This window comes from Rissa tridactyla, chromosome 1, assembly GCF_028500815.1.
Source record: "Rissa tridactyla isolate bRisTri1 chromosome 1, bRisTri1.patW.cur.20221130, whole genome shotgun sequence".
Classification (NCBI taxonomy): Eukaryota; Metazoa; Chordata; class Aves; order Charadriiformes; family Laridae; genus Rissa; species Rissa tridactyla.
Genome location: NC_071466.1, coordinates 140,287,127 through 140,309,959, shown reverse-complemented (window position 1 = coordinate 140,309,959; position 22,833 = coordinate 140,287,127). Strand labels below are relative to the sequence as shown.

Here is a 22,833-nt window from a genome sequence, read left to right as displayed (position 1 = left end):
CTGTGGGCAAGAGGAGATTTTTCAATGTCATGTGCCTTGACTTCGGCAAAATAGAAGTTGGATGGTCTGGCTCAGAGGGTACTAGCTAATGAGTCATACTCTACCTAGAGACCTGTAACAGCTGAAGTACTGCTGGGGTCTATACTAGGACTGCCCTATTTAACATCTTTAAAGAAGGACCTGGAGGAGGTGATAGAATGCTTGCTCAAGTTCTCAGGAACAATACAGACTTGCCTTTGAAATGGAAAACTCCTTGCAGTAGTACAGACTCCACTGAGAAGGCCCTTGGTGTCTGTGTAGAGGGCAAGCTGAACTTGAGCCAGGAGTGTGCCCTGACAGCAAAGGCCAACAGCACCTTGGGCTGTATTAACCAGTGCTTAAATAGTGGATCAAGTTAAATGATTACGTCCCCTTCTCAGCACTCAGACTGCATCTAAGATATTGTGTTCGGGTTTAAGACTTTCAGTGGAAAAAACAAATTACTCAACTTATGTGAGTCTAGCCAGAGCCCTGGAGCATTTTGCCCATGAAGAGAGGCTGAGGAATATGGCTTGCTCAGCTTGTTTAAGGAGGTCAAGAAGAGAGAGACAGGCTTTTTACAGTGGTGCATGCACTGAGCATGCACAATGAGCATCAGTTGAAACAAGAGAGCTTCAGGCTGGATAGAATAAGAAGCTTTTACACCATGAGGACATTCAGGCAGTGTCCAGAAAGGTTTTATCATTTATATCCTTGGAGGTTTTCAAGACCCGACTGCGTAATACCCTAAGCAAACTGGTTTGATATCATAGCTGACACCCTTTTAGGCAGGAGTTTGGCCTAGATAAAATCCTGACGGCCTTTGCAACCTGAATTATTCTATTTCTAAGCAATATCTTTCTTCATATCAAGAGTATTGGAAGAGCTACAACTTTCTGAAGGCTGACTGGAATATAATTTTAAATACTGGAGCACTGAACTGTGACTATGCATTGGATTTATTTATTTGATACAAATGAGAAAATCCCACCTCAGGTTTCAAGAGACACAGGGTGCAAGTGCGACATTTTTAGCTGCATTTTTTACACTAGGTCGTACAAAGTTCACCAAATTCCAAGACAACAATAGGGAAGAGGTCTGAATACACATCGTATACCCTATAGTCAAAGAACACACACATCTAAATAAGAACATACTGAAAGACTATGTCAATAGTCTTTTGAAGACAAATTCTGCTTATAAATGCTATGGTATAAAACTAGGGTAACCCAGAACCCAAACAAACATTACAATAATTAGAATTATAACATTTACCCTTCAAATGCAATTTGATCCAATTAGCCAACGAAATATTTGTACAAGAGAATGAGATCTCTCTCTAAGATTATCGTCATAAGTGTCCTTATTCATCTTCATTCATTCTCCATTTTTTATTTTCAGGAGTTAATGATGAAGAAATAAGTTTAAAAGAAAAAAATAACCAGTTATTACTTATTCCTCTTACTATCCCATGTGCTTGGAAAGTAAAGCTATTTGTCAAAGTAAAGCAATGAAAAAGGCTGGAAAGGCACTGGACAATTTAAGAAATACTGGATCAAAATTGGTGATTTAATCACATTACTAATAAGGCCCAATAAATGCTAAAAAATTATTTTCTCAATATCAGTGATTAAGGAACTTTGGGTTTATTCACAGTTCTTTCACAGTTCTGATCACACAAATTAGTATTTATGACCAATTATCTTGGTTTCTTCTACAGAGTTAAAGCTAATAAATAAAAAAGAGGGTGGTGGTTTTTTTTTTCTTTAGTTAATCTTGTCAAGGCCTTGCTTAATAAAGTAGGTGCCAACATCTAATGTGTTTCTCAGGCCTTGTGGGAGATTTTCTTATGCAAAACTGGGTAAGGAACCAACTAGTAGCAAGGATTACTATTTTGTGTTTCGCAGTACTGAAATATTTAAAACTTATATATAAAATATTCATCAGCAATGTACAATTCTACTTTATGTTTATCTGTATCATCCTTACACTAGGTCTCTTCCTCTTCAAACCAGCTTGCTTTAATTCAGTTGTTAACTGAAACAATGGTTCGGAAAGAAATGTTTCCATCTTTTGTTTCAATTATCAGCTGAGTTAACAATTTAAATAACTTCTTCTGATGCTTTCTTATTTAAAATGAATTAAAGGCAAGATAGAATTCCAGATTCTATTACTCCCAGGGTTTGCTCCAAGTAAGGACATGAGACAAGAGACGAGCCCTTTTTTCCTATAAAGAAAATTTTCCTTGAGAAATATGTGGAATGAGTTATTCAGTTTCCTGTCAAATAGGAAAGATAAGAATATATGTGATGTTGCATCATGTTTGCCAGATCAGCTGGACTTTTAATGAAAAGGAGTCGGGGCCTGATCCATCTCTCCCAGAAATGACTGGAAGGCTTTCTTTCCATCAGCTCCAGTGAGAGTTGGATCTAGCCCCATCTGCATGTTTTCAGGCATACGACCAATTTTCATTTCCTGACCTGCATGTATTTCCATTGAGAACATTACTACTGCACAGAGAGAGGAACCACTTATCAGAAGATTACAAATATCCAACATGTTTTTTAGTTAACATTCTGCAGATACAGTAACTTTACCCTGTTTGTTAAATATTTCTATTCACATCTTCAATGTTATAGTGCATTAAATAAGAACAACAAAAAAAAATGAATTTCTCTATTACAAAAATTGCATCTGCCATATTTGCATGAATGTATTATCAGGCACATGCATTCATGCATGCATACATAGGTCTTCTCTGCTGCAAGGGCAAAGAAGACTTACATAAATCAAGAAGCTCTACATTGCAAGACTTTATTTCTGTGACCACGGAGAATCAAATAGTGCTACTGATTACAAGCCTGATTATTGCAGGTTTCCAGAATCAGTCCCTTAGAACTTGTCATTTTTTTAAATTAATGTCATAATTCATAAGGACTGTCTGTTTATGCATTTGCTACCTAACCTGAGGCATTTCATGTAAATGTTTCAACTCCTTTAGCTTTAAATGAATTCTCTTCTGAAACAGTAGAACCTTAGGGTGTTATTGTAAGAGTAATTTCACACCAAGCTTTTGTGAAGTTCACTGAGACCTCACAGTTTCTTTCCCACTCTCAAAATAACCAATAAAATATTGATTAAAACAGTCTGAACCACACAGAGTGATGTAGGCTGAAATTCTGTTCTTTGCTTAGTACAGTAGCATAAATACCCTAAGTGGTATTTGTATGAAAGCTATATTCTATAACACAAACCCCATTGGGCAAGTAATACATTAGATCTGTAATACTTTCTATTGCCATCAAGCAAGTCTCATCAAGCTGATTTGGAATTTGTTGCCTGGGTAGAGTGACTCATATGTTTACTGGCCCTGACAGGTGCTAGGCATCTTCCACACTCATTAAAGTTAATGACTTCAACAGCAGACAGGAAAAACTGTATGTTGAAGTAGTTTTTCTCTTAACAGGTATTCCCAAGTTATCATTTGAGAGTGTATGTAAGTGGCGTTGATTTCCTTCTGCAATCACAAAACCAAACCCCTGTCCCTTCTTTGCAAAAATAACCCATTTAGCTTCACAAGGACTCCTGGTTGGAGTAAGGCAAGAAAAAGAAATATTGCACTGTACACAGAGCTTTCTACATAAAAGCTCAGTTTCTTGCCATAAAACTAGTCACATCCTCACCGGAACAGAGGAATTAACATACTGGAAACAAGCCAGTAATTTTATAGAAATATATGCCTTTAAGTAAACTCTAAATCAGTATTCTCACAATAGCCGCAGCTTTGGCATCATTTCTATCCCAACAAGCCACAGCTGCTGAACTGGAGACTTCTGACTTCATATTAGATAAGTAACGAGAAGCTTTAGGCAGTGGTGCCAGAGCCTGTCCTTTGATATCAACATAGCACACTACAGTTGTTGACCAGCTACACTCAGAAGATACGCCTTTAAATTACACTAGTTAGCTAAAAATATTCAGGCGAGAACTTCACAGAGATTTATGCCATGACATTAGACTATCAACCGAGATAGGGTGAGACTGAGACCTCACAGGCATCTATGTATTCATACAAAACCAAGAAATTAGGACTGAATCTGTAACTACAGAGAGACCTCTACTTTGATGTCTGTCCAGACACTAGATCTGCACTATTAATATGACAAAATCCTGTACCCTGGCTTCCACCCAACAAGACAGAAGTACTGAGCCAGAGACCCCACAGAAACCTGTGCCTTAATATTAACCTGCCAGGCAGGTCTTGCAATGAGTATAGCACACAGCCATCTGAAGGAGGAAAAAAAAAAGATTAAAAACTCTTAAATACTCATCACTTTTAATGTCTAACTTTTCAGGATCTTCCAAAGCAAAATGTAATGGTACATTTCCACTGTTACATTAAACATAACAGTTCAATTAAAGAACTGGCCTTTTTCCTCTTCAACAGGTCTCACACAAACATTTCTTACCCTTATGATATCATAAGACATTGAGGTGCAAACCACTGAACAATACATCTTTGAAACCCAAACTAATGTGCTGTTTGCTGCAAAGAATTTGAGGGAATCAAAAAGAGGATTGCAACACAATTAGTGAGCAAAATGTTGACTAATGGAAAACTGCTCAGAATTTGGGAATATATTTCAGTAATTTGGGGAGAGATGGTAGTCAGTAAGTTGGCAGGATGAATGCATTTATTAGAAATTTACCTTAATCAACCCAAATGAAATGTTCTGTGGTATGAATAATTGCTTCCTAAAAGTAACTGATGGCAAATGTCAAAGTACTTTATTTTTTAACGATGTTTAGAAAAGAGATTGAGATGACTCTGGGAAACTTTTCCAGAAAATACTTAAATTACTCAATTAATGAATTTTTTTTTTTCAAGATTACTTCAGAATTAAATACTACTAAAAATCAGGAGGTTTGCAGTTCAAAATGCCTACATCAATTTCCAAAATAGGATTTTTGTCTCCTATAAGGACATTGGAGAAAGTCTGCATACAGGCACCCCAAAAAGTTGAAGGAAACGTTTTCTTTCTGAGTGCTATTTTTCCATCCACATTGACACAAAAAGTAATTGCAGAAAAAGTATTCCAGGAAAGCCTTTCCCTTCTTGATGTCTGAAAGGAATTCTTCTCATTTTTACAGTGCTGGATCTTTACATAGTTCCTCATTTTCCACCTACACTCTTAGTAGTTTTCCTTGCTTTCTCTAACCCTAATTTCTAATTTATAACGCTGTAATTTCTGTGTCTTATTAAAGCAACATAATCATCTAACACTGCCTCATGGCTACGAAAGTATAATATTCTACAGCATCAATCGCTGACTTGTTTTCAGATTTCACTTACTTTAAGTCAGAAAAAGCTGAACAGCAGCAGCTGCTTTATCCGCCTTTTACAGTCTTTGATCCCTCACTTAGAAGGCCTAGAGAACTGTTTAATGTGTAAGGGAAGACCTCCCCATGTTGCTATGTGAGAGTCCCTGCTCATATTGGGCAAGATCCAAAGCCCATTAAAGTAATTAAGAATCTTTCCATTGTCTTCTGTGGAGTTCAGTTGGGCCCAACAGGTGAGAGGCGGTCTCACTGAGATGAAAGATTCACTGGAAACGCTTTACAATCTTGATGGTGATCAGCCGATGAAAGGGATTCTTATGAATTTCTTATGAATTCTTATGAAATTCTTTCATAAGCTGCAAGGCTAAATTTGCTGGACCAAACCTGAAAGCAGAAGTATTCTCCACTTCAGGTACTGGTTCTCAGTTTTAAAACAAATTAAACTGCTTCCTTCTACCTGGAAACTGGACATGGGTTTGGAGTGCTCTGGCTTTGCTGGCGCATGTGGCATGCAGGAGATAGTAATGATTAAGCAAGCCTAATGGACAAAGTCTACAGGGACTTATGACTGCTTAGGAAATAGACCTCAATCAGCATTTTACAAAAGGGGATTGGGAAAAAAAGTGCTGGTTTTAGGTTTGAAGTGGCCATAGAAAGCCTAAACACACTTCAATCTAAAAATTATATACCATTCATTATTTTTCCATTTATATTGGAAATGTTATCAAAATTTTACAACTGTGTAACTGTGACATGACTAAAGATGCCAATGTTACCTATACAAATGAAATCACTTTAATAAAAGCTGTTTTATTTATTGTCCACAAAGTACTGAAATTCGAGGTCACTGCTATAAGAATCCCTGAGGTGATTATCTTACTAATCATTCGTCACTCTACAGATTAGATCCCGAACCACCTGTCAACCATATTCCTATGCATATTGCTTTACTTTGCAGGGCTAGCAAAGTGGTGACACCAAAGCCTTTCAATGGCACTGCAGGGCTGCATAACACCAGACCCCGAGCAAGCAATTGACAAGGCTGATTAAGAGTACCAAAAAGTACCTTTTGCAAACTATCCATCAGAGACAGACAAAAAGATAATCACAATATAATGAAACACAAATCCAATGTGAGTGAAAAGAGTAAACTGCATCTTACTTCATTTGAATTTTCTGTCGTGATGCTTTTATTTTTCAGCTTTTTCTCCAGCAGTTTGGTTTCATACTCTGGTCTGGGATGCTCCTGAAAAAAGAAAAAAAAAACAACCATATGTGTGATTATGATTAAGAGAAAAGAAAAAAATAATCTGGTCATTTATGCATGATCCAAGCCATCAAGATAATTCAACAGCACAGCACTTTACAGATTAGGGGGATCCCTGCCTAGAGGTATGGGATACATTATGGGGTACAGGGGAAGAGCGTTTAGGGATCGCATGTCATGTGATGCTTAAGGGAGGAACCAAATGTGGAGAAGGGAGGGATCTATGACACTTGGGGAGGACCTATAGGAAAACAGAGGACTAAGGGGATATAAAGGGCCGGTCACATGAAATAGTTTGCTGCTCTGTATGGGGGTGTGACCACCAGCAACTGGAGCAAGTGCGAGACTGAGTATGTAAGCACTAGTGAAGATCAAGCTGGAGTAGCTAGCAAGTAGGTGAAGTTCTGGGAGCCAGGGAGGTGTGTGTCTTTAAGGGTGAGGCCATTGTGGAGTTGGCTATCAGAGGGACAAGGGGAGTCCCAGCCAACTGCCAGAGAGACAACAAGGTCTGTGGGTCTTTATGATTGTAACCCACCGAAGTTTGTGTGTGTGTCTTCACAGTCAAGACCAGGGTGCGTTGGCTTCTAGGGGACCAGGGAAGTCCCAGCCAGCTCTGGGGAAGCATGATCTCTGTGTGAGTGAGCAATCAGAGAGCGGCTGTAGCATTGCGGGCTCATACCTCTGAGTCTCTGAGTGCCACCAACTAGGGAGACTGTGGCCCAGGGGCAGCTACTGGGCAGATGAAGTGAGCCCCGCTGCTGGGGGGATCTGTACTGTACATATGTGCATCTATTTATTCTCATTAAGAGACCTCCATCCTGCTCACCCAGGGAGAGGTGCAGGATGAGGTCTTTGTTTGAGGTCTGTGTTTGTGTTCCTGCTGTGTCCCTCTGTGTGATCTGTGTGGCTGGGCAGGTATATATGCACATGTGGTGTATGTGTGTGCTGTGTGTATCTGTGTCTACTGGGATTACGTGCTTAGCCTCACTACAGGTTGGACCTGGGGACATGGAGCTGTGGCTGCCTCACCTCTCTTGGGCTGTCGGATCTGGCACAGTTTCTCCTATCAATAACCTTTCAAGGTATACTCGCAAATTATATTTTTCTTTTCCAAATTAAAGCATAAATTAAGCATGGTAGCACAAACTTGCCAGGATTTTAAAAAAAAGCATCTCACAAAAAAGACAAATGCCATGTATCTCCTCATTCCCACCAAGTTCTGAATTCATTCAGAGCCTGGAATTTGGATTTGATGCCTCCCAGAAAAACACTATTCCTATGGCATTGGTCATACCATCCATCCTTAGTATAATTAGAACGTATCCCTGTCAGCCCAGACACAAAATCAACTTACTAACACTTTTTCATGAATCCAATAGCCAATTTAAAAAACCTAAATTAATCCTCATGGACAATAGAACAGGGGTTGCATGGAACTTCTGCAGTCTTCCTCAGGGACACATGTGCTGTTCATTTTCTGTTATCTGTAGCATTTTCACTACATCAGACACCATTTTGAGCATTCTCTGTTGTACACCAGTATATAGACACAGTGAGACTTCCAATGTATTGTTTATCCTGGTCATGAGAGATTTTCCTGATGGATTGAACAGGTATGTGAGCACCCTGTCATTTAAATAACTGCCTTAAATTAGTATTTCTGTATCTTTTTGAACTCTATGAACAAGTCATAAGTATACCTGCCCTAAAGGCAGTCCCACAAATGGTACGTTCTTTCTGCTGCTCCCAGGGACTCTGGTACTACATGGGAGGCTTTAGGGAACTTTTTTTCTCTAAAGCTCAAGTACGGCTATGCCTCTGAGACTCCACCACTACAATGCTATACCAAACAAATATAGTGGAACTGCTCGCATGACAGCTTGTTTTACACTTTTAATTTCATGTCCTATTCAAATTAATAAAACATGTTCTAAGCATGCAAGTGTGACACTCTTTACATCACCAAGTTCTCTCACATTACTTATGCCTCACATAAAAATCAATACCACAATGAATGAAGTTCAGGAATCACTATAGTACTTCTTGTCACAAGGGTCACTGTTGTTATTACTTACAAAGTGCTATGAATGTATGTGGAACTCCAAGAAATAATGAGGCACAGGTAATCTCTGACATTACTAAAGTTGATTAGCAGCAAAAATGGTGGTAAGAAGGACAGGGAAAAGAAAGACAAATATACAACAGTAAGTGTTTAAAGATGCTGTGGCCAATGCACATATCTTGATGTTCTGTTGGTTCTCACTAGCTTTATTATTTGCATTACTTTGTATCACCTTCCTTAGATAAGGTTCAGAGGTCACATGGAAGAAACATCTTTAGACTTAAATAAAGAAAGGATGAAAGCATCAGGCATGGATGGATACATGAGAGGAGACAGCTTGATGAAAGTAGGGAAATGAGAGAAATGAAGCTGTAAGAAACTGAGGAGATCTAATCACACTATGGGAGCACCTGCAGAGCTGAACTGGCTTTCTTCCTTTTTTCTTACTTTCTGCTAAGCAAAGCATTCTGGGACACCAGGGGCAGCTGCCAGAGGTCAGAGAAACTTTTGAAAACTAGCTTAAAAGGAAACAGAGTGAGAAAATAAAATGCCAAGCAAAACATTTTACTGCAACTTACTTTTTTGCTATTGACAGTTTTGTTTTGAGTGCATATTCTGTTCAAATTTGGTCAAGTTATTTTTAGTTTTCCTAGTAAGACACTTCAATGTCCTGTTAACTGCACTACATACACCTACATCTGGACTGGAAAATTACTTGATCCGTCTTCACTGAATCCGCCAAGTCATTTTACCCTTGACTGAACAGACCACAGTGCCTCCTGGAATGCACGTGTGTATATACATACATTCTTTTTATGAGTATATTGCATGAAACACTTATTTACAATACAGATTTAGAGATACTTGATGCTGATCATATATACATGTATGTGAAGGAACGATTCCACTCTGCTGTAAAAAGAGTGTGATTCAGAATCAATTCTTTGTCTGAAAATGGGAAGAGTTCTACAGTTAGGACAATAAGCTAGAAATAGTTGTGATGATTTGAAGAAGGCCAAATGTCCATGTAGGGATAAATATGAATCCCACGATGCTGGAAGTTTGCCAGTACAGCTGCCAGACACTTATTGAAAACCATGTGAGCCAAGGTACTTTGAGGCCAAATGAGTGCTTAGAGTAGAAAACGATAATTTCCATCCAGAAAACAAAGAGCCAGATCATGAAATTTTTACTCAGACAAAACTCACATTGACGTCAGTGGGAATTTTCCCTGAGAATGGTCTCCAGGATTTGCCTCAAACATACAACATGTGTATCCACTATACATTGCAAATTAAGGCGGTGTAGGTAATGATCCAGTTGGATAAGAATATATAATGCAGGCTGATCTCTCATTAATTTGTCTTTGATTTAGGAAGAAAGTGATAATGAAATTTTACAAAGTGCGCATGACAAACACATTTGGATTGCTAAGAAAAAGTAGAACATTAGAAACTCTCCCAGATTAACAGACAAAAGGAGCTATCAGCAAAAAATAAGGCAACCTACTGCTTAATTTTTACACTTTAAGGACAGTCAAGAAAACACTCAAAATCATTGAACAGCCTTATCCTAATATGCTGAACACAAGCAGAGCAACAAAGCAGGGCATGCTGGTAGGAAGGAAGGTTTCTACAAATGAGAACTGGAATGACCCAGCTGCTGCCCTAAACCAAGATGGAAACCTGGAATGAACAGAACGGAGGTCCCCGTTGTTCTCTGCTGCAAATTAAAAATCAGGGGCTAAACCCCTCTGTTTCTTACGATGATGACACAGTGGATGGGGGGGAGAAGTCTAAGCAAGAGACTGCCATTCACGCCAATGATCTGTTTAGACTGTCCTAGTAATGGGATGCTCATCCAAGGAAAAGTACTTTTATATCTCAGCACGTATGAAGGGATCGCTGGTAGATGGTCACAATCTTTCTAGTCCAAATCACTTGCACAATAAATGTGATTTATGTAAAATTAAAACAAAAGCTTGAATAAGTCATCTAACTTTATTACAAGTTTAGGGAGACAAAAGACAAAAGCCACTGTACAAGTACACAGGAACTCAGCTATTCTAAAGCAACAGAAAACTGAAGTATTTAAAACAAAAGAAACCATAAGATATATTATTGAAATATACTTCCCAGATAGATATATAAATGTAATGCCTTTGTTTACTCCCACTGAGCAAGAACAGTAGTAGTGCTTCAGAGCATTACCTGCAAAACTACATTTTGAAATTTGGCCTCAGATTTTTAATTGTTCTTTAGCTAGGACCAAACAACCAAATGCTGACATTACAATGTCAAGATTATCGCATTTTGTGGGTAACTGTAGCAGAATCTAGCATCATTTATTTTTGTTCATTATTCAATTCAAATCAAACCCATTTAAATACTCCTATTTTATGCTTCCTACAATTCCAGTAGGTGGAATCGTGTGAAGCCAGATGTCCCTTGAACTGTGGTATTGAAAATTTTGCTTAAAATTATTTATTTTACTGCATGATAAATCATGGCTGAAATAAATGAGCTGACAAACATAAAGAAGAAACCCAGCTGTAAAGTTGGATGATAGCCCATTAAAATGGGCATCACCCAGCTTGTCAGTGGAACAACTTCCAGCTTACCTTATTACTCTAATTTGATAAAATATTACCTGGACTTTAGAAAATTTAAAATGTCTGTGCATAACACTGTTACATTTATTTGTTTTAGTTGTCCTATGGTAGTATTGAGTAGTCGTAGTCTACTATTAGGACCCTCTCTTTAGCCACTATATATGCACGGAACCCCTTCTCCAAAGAAATATTCCTAAATAATTATTTTTTTTTTCCCTTGGGCACTGTTCTCCTTTTTTGTATCATAATGTGTAATAGTGGAAACACTTGCCTGTGGTGGCACACAGCACTGGCTATTTATGATATATCTGGAATTTTCATTTCCCTGTTGTTTTCTTTCTTTCAGCCTCTGTGCACCCAGAAGCCACCACTTACAGGCAACCCAATTTACCAGGTAAAAGCAATGGAACTCTATATAGCATTCTAAGGTACACTTCCTAAAATATCTTAAGGCACATATATCAGAGGCAAGCTAACAAAAGTTTTAAAATATCCAGAATTATCTGGTTTCAGAATGTGTATATACTGATCAACCACTGTCTTCCCAAACCTTTGTGAACTTTTCAAGTTGAACCATGATCCAGATTAGAGCACTGGCTCCTCTCTAATGCGGATAAATACAGATTTAGCTAGTCTGAACTAAAAATCTATCTTTGACCATAAATACTTGTTCAGTCTTTATTAATTTGTTTCAGCCATACCAGTACCTCTTTTAATTGTTTCCCATAAATATCCCAATGCCCGGATTTACAGCCAGTAATGTTCATGAAAACAACTTATTTGAAACAAACACAAATGTTGAATTTATAGTCAAAGGCTTTTATACTTGCGACTTCAGTTAAATAGCTTGAGTTTCACAGCAGTGCAAGCCAATCTAAGCCTGCACTTCCATACTCTCAGACTCAATGCCACCTTGCACTAGCCACACATTTCTATTTCTGTCCTTACACTGACACCAGTGCATATGCAGCTGCATGATAAACAACTCCTATTCCTCATACCCTCAGCTACCCTTCAGAACTGTTCACCACTCCGTTGTATGATTGCCAGCATGCATGTAAGAGGAAGAACAAGACTGCATGGCTGGGGTAGTAGCACCCAGATAGCGTAGAGTTAGGTTTGCTTAAGCTGCTGTGCAGCTGCAATCTGTAACTGAAGTTGCATGCTACAGATGAGCTGAGTTAATGGATCACCATTGCTCAAAGGGTCTTCCTAACCCACACATTCTTCTCTTCCCCTGCCCAATGCCCTGATCGTACTATGTGAAAACTTACCAAATTAACTGGTCCCTTCCAACACAAGAACTGTCCACTTTATTTCTGGAACTACTTCTCCACAGGTTCCTCCACAGTAGGTTCAGGTGATGGATGTGACAATATAATTAGTAGCGTGAAAGTAAGGAGGGGATCTCTACCTAGTGGTATCAGTGAACTATTGAGGCATTTTATGCAGCTTTTAATCTTTCAGCAGAAGTAGCAGACTAGGATGGCAGCAGGAGGATGAGATCAAAAAGTCAACGGTGCTCTACTGATTTGAAGTCAGGATGAAGAATAAAAAAAAGTCCTTATGTTTTCCAAGGGTTAGTGTTATTTCTATACCTCTGACCCAGAGAAGTGTGGATAAGTCTAGAAAAAACCACAATCTTACATGCTCTTGGAAAGTAATGAATAAAGCAAGGTCATTTGAAACTTGTATCAATAAAATGTTGTCTCACACCACATAATCACATATTTGATATAGGTGCAATGTGGGAGAGTTTTTGTAGGCATGAGTTTGCAATATTGCACTACTCATAAGTGTCCATATGCATGTGAAAATGAAGGAAATTAGACAAATTAAAAAAGCCTAAAGAAAACTAAAGAATAGGAAACAATTCTGCTGAAATATGATGAGTTCTGAAATTCTGCGTTCATTTTAAGCAATTGGCAATTTTGGTTGTCATTAAAAACATATCACAAACTATTGCTCTTAAATTTTAAATGCTTTTCCCAATTTCAAAAGTACTTTTAGAAATAACTTCCACTGGGTTTAGTACTTCGTGCAGATTGAGAGAAGAGCTACTTCTCCTTCCATCTTATTTTAGTCTTGATCAATCTTCCTGTGTCAATGACACACCAGGGGAAAAATCACAGAACAAATAACAATGACCTAGCAATAAAAGACTTTACAGAAGAATAAATGACAGTTATCCCCCTTTATTCATTAAATAAATCTAGTTCATTAAAACAAGAGTTTCTTAACACCTTTCCACATTATTTACATATGCAGTTGGGGTTAAAAAAATGGCAGCCTCCATTCATACATATGAGTAAATGTAAAATGCATTTTAAATTTAAAAGAAAAATCTCATTTCCTTAAAAAGAAAGTTCTTTTCCCACACAAGAGACTACATAGTGATGTGGTGCTGAGGTTCCTGAAGCAACAGCGTGAACTAGGACCAGATTCTGATCTCCTTGTTAACACCAATAGCAGGCTAATCTTGGAGGTTTTCAGCGTGTCTAATTTACCTAACACTGAATCAGCCCAAGATATCTTAGGTGAACAGAAAAACTGATATTTTAGGTGCAAAAGAGGAGGACAGAGGGGAGGAAAAATGGGGCTGAGAAAAAACAGTGCTGTCTAAGAGACCTTTGTATGAAAGAGCTGGGAGAGGGAGTACTGTGACTTTGGGGGACCTGAAAAAGGCAGACAGGATTTGTGAGACTCTGGGTGAGGAGGGTGTCCCTCTCCACCTCCTCATACCCATCTCCCTCAGAACACACTCCCTGGCAGTACAAGATACCCTACACTTACCCCATCTCTTGCCTGTTCTGCAAGAAGCACATCGCTGGCAAACCCTGCTTACCCACCCGGATCTCCTGGGTGACTGGGAAGGATGAGTGGAAGAAGAAAAGGCCTGGAGGTGGTCCCTGTTTCTAGAGAGGCAGTGCGGGATAAAGATACAGGATGCAGTATATCAAGGCAGAGAACTATTGGAAAGCAAGACTTTCCTCCCTGTTGCTCCTTTCCTCCATCAGCATCTCCTATTTTCCATCATCCATGCCATGACCTTGCCCTGGGCAACAACTGCAGTAGAGAGCTGTTCTGCACAGGCTGGAAGAGCCCATTCCAGTTCCTCCGCCACAGCTTCACACTTCAAACAACTGCCCATCTCTGCGCTTACACCAGAGAATGTAATGGGTTAGATGAGGTGACAGTGAGGTGGATTGAGAGCTGGCTGTGTGACAGAACTCAGAGGGTTGTGATCAGCGGCAACTCAGAGGGTTGTGATCAGCGGCATAGAGTCTAGTTGGAGGCCTGTAACCAGTGGTGTCCCCCAGGGGTCAGTACTCAGTCCAATTTTGTTCAGTATATTCATTAATGACCTGGATGATGGGACAGAGTGTATCCTCAGCAAGTTTGCTGATGATACCAAACTGGGAGGGGTGGCTGACACTCCAGAGGGCCGTGCTGCCATCCAGCGTGACCTAGACAGGCTGGAGAGCTGGGCAGAGAAGAACCTAATGAGGTTCAACAAAAGCAAGTGCAAGGTCCTGCACCTGGGGAGGAAGAATGCTAAGCACCAGTATAGGTTAGGTGTGGACCTGCTGGGAAGTAGTTCTGAGGAGAAGGATCTGGGGGTCCTGGTAGACAGTAAATTATCCATGAGCCAACAATGTACCCTTGTTGCCAAAAAGGCCAATGGAATCCTGGGCTGCATAGGGAAGAGTGTGGCCAGTAGGTCGAAGGAGGTCATTCTCCCCCTCTACTCTGCACTGGTGAGGCCACAACTGGAATACTGCATCCAGTTCTGGGCTCCCCAGTTCAAGAGAGACAGGGAACTGCTGGAGCGAGTCCAGCGAAGGGCAACAAAGATGATTGAGGGACTGGAGCATCTCCCTTATAAGGGAAGGCTGAGAGAGCTGGGACTCTTCAGCCTGGAGAAGAGAAGGCTGAGGGGAGACCTTATTATGACATACAAGTATCTAAAGGGTGGGTTGAAGGAGGATGGTGCCAGACTCTTTTCAATGGTTCCCAGTGACAGGACGAGCGGCAACGGGCACAAGTTAGAACATAAGAAGTTCCGTTCAAATACACGGAAAAACTTCTTTACAGTGAGGGTGACAGAGCACTGGAACAGGCTGCCCAGGGAGGTTGTGGAGTCCCCTTCTCTGGAGACTTTCAAGACCCACCTGGATGCAGTCCTGAGTAATGTGCTCTAGGCAATCCTGCTTTAGCAGGGGAGTTGGACTAGATGATCTCTAGAGGTCCCTTACAACTCTGAAGTTTCTGTGATTCTGTGATTCTGTAATGAGAAGATATGACCCTCTTCTCTGAACTCAGGGGACTGCAGGAGGAAAGAACTCATGCCACCTCAGGAGACCCAGCCTTTGAGTGGCGCATCACAACATCTTGAGGAATCAAGATTACCTATAAGGAATCAAACAGCTTTGAGGCTTGTAGACAATTCAGTCCTGGAAAGGACACAGGAGGTCATCATAATGGAAAAAGAATAAAAGAAAGGAAATGAAAGCATGTTGATGTGTCTGGTAGAAGAGAAATAAAAGAGAAAAATTATCTAGAGCCCCAGCATATTGTGACACATCTCTGGATCAACAGTCTTGGAATGATAAAAATGTAATCAAATATCTTTACCAACTTCTTGGCAAGCAAAGGAATTATCACCTGTTTTGGTTCTTATAGTTTATGAATTAAAACATGTTTAAAGTGTGCCTTCATGTGTAATTTTTTAATGGAGCAACAGCTGGTACTAAATAGTCTCCCCTAAGGTGTGTGGGATAACATCCGTTTTTCAACATTCCTTCCCCAACTATTCATTCTCCTAAACTCTCCTAAACTCTCATTCTCCTAAAGTTAGCACTTAAGTCAAATGTTGAAAGGCCATGTCCAGAAGATAAGGGCTATCCTAGGATCATCAAATAATTACTGTTAACGGGAATTTAATGAAGTTGACAGAAGATTCACTGGATGGAGTGGTGAAACCCAAGAAAAGGTAGTTAAAAAAGCATAGAAAGAGATCAAAAATATTTGGAAACAAACCCAAACCAAAGATCTCATTGGAACAAGAAACAGGATGATGTAGTGAGCATGAAAGCAGAGATTTGAGACAGCACAAAATATTGTAGCTACACATTACCCTTTTACCATAAATCCAAGAAGACTCTTTTACCAAGAAGACAAATCTGTGAATACATGGTTATTTTATTAGAGTCTGCTTTTCACTCCTCCATTTTTTAAGCAAACAAAAATGTCTTATACTGACTGTTTTTGTAGACACTATTAGAACTTCAGAAAAGGAGTCTGCTCCTATAATTTGCAAGGTGGAAGACAATGTGAAAACATCCAATTAATCAGATCACAACAAATTTTTAAAATGTAGTAAAGATTGAGTTAAACCATGATCAAGTTAGGAGAGAATGGGATGTGTCTGTAAACATACTAAATGTCATCCAGTGTCTTACCCACTCTGCCTTCCTTATTACTTTATCTTAACTGAGCAATAATCCACAGCGTATCTTAAAGTGTCCCTTTAAAGGTTCAATAACATATTTTTTTGAAGTCATCAAATAGCAAAAGGAGGAATGAGACTTTGGGAGTTTGCAAAAAAAGTTAACAAACCTTTTACAGAGTACAGGATTTTAACTTAAAATTGTAACTTACCAAACATGTTTCTAATAAAGACAGACACCTAGATTCCTCCCTGTTGTACTGAAACAGTATAACAAAATGACTATTTGAACAATAATAAGACTTCCACTTGTTGGCATTTCAGTTAGTGTGGACTTCTGCCCATTTATTCTTCTGAGTTTGGCTCCAAATTCTAAGATTTCATCTTTTGTAATTGCATTTCTATTTCAGTTTACACAGGATTGTTGGTAAAATGAGGTAAAATCTCTTCCACCCACAAAACCTAAAGCAGTAACATGCTGGGTTTCTGAAGATTCATGGGAGGTCAATAGTTTCTACTCCCTAAATCATTAATTAGAGTCCCTCAGTACTTCTTCACCAGCTCCTTCACAGGTAGAAGGGGGTATGGATTCTCTCACCTCTACCCCTGCTCAATGGATGGTTATATCCCTTATTACACAACCTGAAAAAAAACCAAAGAAATGCACAACCTGTTTGATTGGGCTACACAAAGCCACATCTATGGCATGACATGTTGAGTGCTTATTCAAGGTATTTCCAAGACTTTATCTGTTTTCATGATTCTGGTCTGGTTTCGTTTCTTTTCTTTCCCTCTCGCATTTAGTTATCAGTTGCTCAATTGCAGTCTAGTAATCAATGCTACCTATTATTTTTGCAGATTTCAGATGTACAAACGTAAATCCTCTAAGTCTGTACAGTTGCCAGCTGCAAATACGTATGCAAGCCTTAGGGAGTCTGCTTTCTGAGACATCCGTTGCCATGATATTTACAAATAAATGGACTAAATTAATGTCTCATGTGACCCTTTTGAAGCAAAAGATTTGTCCCAGTGTGTTTAAAGAAAGTAATTTTAAAGAAAAGAAAAATTTATAGTCAAAAGTCCACAAAAATTACACTGAAGGCATTTATTTCAATATAATTCTCACAATGTACCTCTCAGCTTTTCAACTTTTATGGTTGTTTTCCTCCCTGTTTTCGTTCTTTAACTTCCCTTTCTAAAATAAATTGTTAATAATAAATAACATAAATCCATCTAGTCTTAAAACTGTAAACCTTCTGAACTTCTTCCTTTTCCTTCTTGCTCTGTTAAGTGACCTTGTGCATTTCACTTCTCGTTTCTTCTGGCCCAATCTGATCAGACACAATTTTCCATTTTCTAACATAATTTTCAACACTTGGAAAGACTTCACCACCACTAAAACATGTTGCCAATAACTGTCTTACAAACAAACTTATCTTCATCTTTAAGATTTTAATGGATAGAAGACGAAAAAAACATGATCTAACTTTTGCTGAAGTACCAAGAGCTGACATGAGACAGTGCACGGCTTTTTGCTTAAGATGTCAGGTCAAGGGGCATATCTATTTTGAGCATTATTCTTCAAGAAAGAGATAGATCAACTAGAAAAAGTCCAGAAGGCAACAAGAACAAACAGACATCTAGAAAAATATTTAAGAACAATGAAAGAGCAGAGGTTAGTTCATCTTAAAAGAAAAGGGTGACAGAGAGATATGATGTTATGTTGAATTTTACTGAAAAGACAACAAAGGTAATCTCTTTATCTTTGAAAGAAAGAACAAGAAAAAACCAAACATTTAGCAAGGATATTTAAGTTAGACACTAAGAAAAGCTTATTAGCAGAACGGATAGATAAGTATTAGAGTAGATTGCCGAGGGAGGAAGGGAAATCTCCACTGCTGGATTTATTTAAGAACAAATTAGACAAACATCTTTTCATAATGATTTAAGTAGAGTTGATCCTACCACGCACAAGGGATGGCCCCTCAAGGTCCATTCCAGGCTCATTTTTATGATTCTATGTTCCTAATTTGTCAGCCTGTGCTGAGATGTATCTGGCACTCCTTCACTTGTCATAAACAAAGGATTCTTGCTGATCCCACAGTTCCTGTCCACAAACTTTGACCACTACAGAGCTCTTCATCACAGGACCTCACAAATCTATAGATTCTTTCACAGCATTTTGCAACTATTGAGCTAAACCTTAGGATTTTATACTGCAAGTGATGAACTTGAAATTCAGTAAAATCTGATGGGTTTGTCAAGTATGCTGCAGAGCCAAGAGTCTCCTCTCCAGCCTCTCAGTGTGTACTGGAATTATACAAAATTGCTTTTCTCCCAGGGAGCAGTATGACATTCCACATAGGACAAGCAGTAATTTCTGATGAGCTGATGCACTTGGTTCGCATCACAACTTACAAACTCTAAGTACTGGGTTATACTGTGAGCATCACCCACATCATAACTGGATAGAGAATAGTGAAAAATCTGAGAAGCATGAGGCAAAAGGGGAGGTTGTAGTCAAGTCATCAGTGAAGGAATACTAGGGAGGTCTCCCTTACTCTAAAGACATTGCTAAAGGCTACCTTTTGGGATAGTGATGGAAGAAGAGAACTACTGGAGGCCGCACAACTGGAGTCTGTCTGAATAACATTATCACCATGCTACATCATGAAGTTAATGATGTCAGTTTACTTTTCTTCTAGGTTATTTGCACTCTACATCCTGTTTGAGCTGAGCTCACGTAGCAGGGCTGGAGGCTTGTATGTGGGCTGTTGTTTAAGAAACTGTGCTGGAACATGAAGAAATGGATTCGAATCCTCCCATCAGACCAATGTAGGCCTACAACTCACCTTCCAGGAAACTGACCACATTTTATTATGTCACAGAAGAGAGCAAGGCACACTGAATTGTTTCATACAGGTACTCAGCTCACCGTTAACAATAAAAGAGAATCTAAGTGCCGCAGTTCTGAATTGCTGAATATGACCCTGCTCTAGAGCCACGTCAGCATCTATTGCAAAGGGATATGTAATGGAAGCTCCAAAGTCTACCTGTCCTTAGTATGATATTTACAACTACGAACTGCACTCTCTTTAGTCAGAGTTAGAAATTAATCCTCTGGTGAGTGCCTGTAATTTAAACAGACCATAGGCCATGACGTGTGAAACAATGCCTAAGAACAGGACTAAAAACAGATTTAGGGACATTATAAATACTAATAAACAAGTGTGTCTCACTTTTCAATCAACTCAGGCACAGCTAGAAGCTGCACGGGCTCATTGCAGAGCACTTAAAAATTGTTCCCAAGAAACCAACCTCATTTGTTGTTTGCAACAGCTTTTGCGGGTGAGTACCCAGAGCTCAGGTATCGTCTATGCAGCACAGGCCTGGATGCAAATTTTATGTTACCCTGACGTGTTACAACCACTGTCACAGAGAATTTTTGTTATACATAATGAAGTAGCATTTATCTGGCAAAGTATTTATTCTGTATCATTCTGTTACTGCACTCTGTACAATGGCATATGGGCATTTTCAGCAAAGAATGATCTGCTGTTATCTTATAATCCTTTTCAACATTATTAAAATTAGAGTGCTGACCAGTAAGATACAGGTGATGATTTCTTTAATGATACATCAGTACTCAAAACTGTATCAGTTATAGTCATTTAGAAAAACACAGCTATGAACTGCTTTGGGCTGGAGAACACTCATGAAAAATCTAAATATCAGTGCATATCTTCACATAGAGAAAAATTTATATAGAAAATTAGCACAGGGAGAGGAAACTTACTTCTTCTTCCTCCAGTCCAGTTAGATCCCAGAAGTAACTCAATCTCATCTGTAAACGCTTCCATTGTTCAAGGAACATAGTAGCTTCAAAAAAAAAACCAAACAAACAAACAATTCTAAAATTATAAATCCAATGTGCTATGGTGAATTTTTGCGTTACTTATGAGCCCCAACTGATATTTGAATCCCATTATGCTAGGCCCCTTATAAATAAGCACTAAGAAACAGCCCCAGGCCAAATTTTAAAGGAAAAATACAAGCAAAGCATGGAAGCAATAATTACTGTCCTTTTACAAATAAAATACAGAAAGATACAACGTGGATCACCCAAAGGCAATGGTAAATTCTTGCCAGAGACTGGAACTGAACCCATATCTGCTGATATCCACCCCAAGAACATCATCTTTCTTAATTTACCATAAGTCATTCCATAATTCATGAGTACAAAGCATATAATGAAACAAAATCTAGGTCTAGATATTAACCTGTAATACTCTAATCGGCCAAAGAGATTTTGCTGTTTCAGTGTTTCTTATCAGTCAGAAACATGTGAAGAAAATAGGTGTACCCTGCTAATGAAACAAATCGTTGATACCTGTATGTAAACTAAATCCCTCAGTAATATGTAGAAAATAATGTTATTTGAAATATATTATAGTGGTATAATTGAATGCTTTTGTCCTGCATAGACACGGTGATTTTGTTCTGAAGGACTGGCCAGTAGTAGTTCAGTCTCCTGCTTTTCCTTTTGCGTTACATATGAAGGAGCAGATGTTGTACTGTTGTTTCGTATTTACAGTCTCCTGACCTTCCTCTCATAATTGCTCTTTGCTGTAGATAGCCGTTTGCCTAGCTGCTTGATTTATGGACTTACGGATTTATTAGAAATAGCACTTAGTACTCTTCTTGACTTGTGGAAACCTATTTTCAGATGACTACACCAATACTAAACCAACTAAACCCATGCAGTATACCAATAAAACCTATACCTAGGTGGTATACCTATGCGCCCAACTGTGGGCACTGTTCTCTATTTTCTTATGCTTCACTTCACCTTTTCAGTTGGTGAAAAGGACATTGCAAAAACATTGTTAGATCACAGCAGTATTTATATCACTTTGAACATCTTGTAGATAGCTCCACAAGACCCACAACAGTAGAGAATTAGATTCAGCTTTCTTTTGACTGCTTGGTGTGAGCTGTAAGATAACACTGGGAAAAATTAGACTACTATTAAAACAACCTGACTCTTACAAGACAGAATACATTTCAACAGTTAGCTGCAAAGGTTTTCTGCACAGGTATCCTCCCATAATGTAAGAAATAAATATCATTTAAACACAGGACTGTCAGTACACTGAAAGTAAATCCAGACATTAAACAATTAAGTTGCTATCTCTGCTCCTCCCTTACAGAGGAGAGGACTTATAAAAGCTATATTTAGCATGTTTTGAAAACTCTAGAGTTTTTAGATATCCTAAATATAAAAACATTTGATTATTTTATAGGGTGCTATTACTCATTCCCTTTTTTCCTTTTGTTTCAAAAAGTCAGTTCCACATTTAGATCTGTAAGAACTTTTGTGGCTAGATGCAGTTGCTTTTCTGAAATCAGCAAGTTTGCACTGACTTACACTAGCAGAAAAACAGTTCCATTATATTTAGCTGTCCTTCTAATGAACACATCTGACAGCTGAAATTCAGCATCCCAGAACACCAGTGACATTAAGCACAATTAGCCAGGCACTACTCCATTATTTTGTGAATATAGTCATTTGCAAACAGTCCTGCTGGAATCACAAAAATACTTTATAAGGCATCAAGATCAGCTAGTAAAAGCATGATTCCTTTCAAGATACTAACCATAGTAAGTCATCTTCCTTTTACAGAATGGGAGAAGGCAAGCAGGATGAAAAATTTCTTGTGCGCAACACCATCGTGAAATGAAGCTGGCTCAAATTACCATACTTTGCTCTTTTAAGTATACAATTGTAAGTCATAAGACATGCCAATTTCCACATCACTATACTATAGCCTACGAAAAACCATTTAGGCAACATTTACTCAAGATACTGTGAGGCAAGCTGATTAAGTTTGTGAATGAGATCTGTCATTCAGCAGAATGAGCTCTACAGTCTCCTAGTAGTATGGCACCAAAAACTGGTGTAATCTAATACTTAATAGACAAGCTGGGCAGAGTTACTAAAGGATACTTTATTTCACTTTCTTGTTCTTTTTATATGACGGCTGTATTTTTTTGCACCGACAAGCTCAGTTATCATTGTCCCCAGA

The 22,833-nt window shown here is 38.7% G+C and overlaps 1 protein-coding gene across 1 annotated transcript in view; it reads right to left on the bottom strand.

Moving 5' to 3' along the window:
• The window catches only part of ANO2 (anoctamin 2), a 190,129-nt gene that overhangs the window by 85,397 nt on the left and 81,899 nt on the right, over positions 1-22,833 (bottom strand). The window contains exons 13-14 of the mRNA XM_054213085.1: positions 20,544-20,626; positions 6,521-6,604 (exon numbers count right to left, since the gene is read on the bottom strand). Of these exons, the coding sequence (XP_054069060.1) occupies positions 6,521-6,604; positions 20,544-20,626 (167 nt within the window). The remainder of the gene's footprint in view (positions 1-6,520; positions 6,605-20,543; positions 20,627-22,833) is intronic.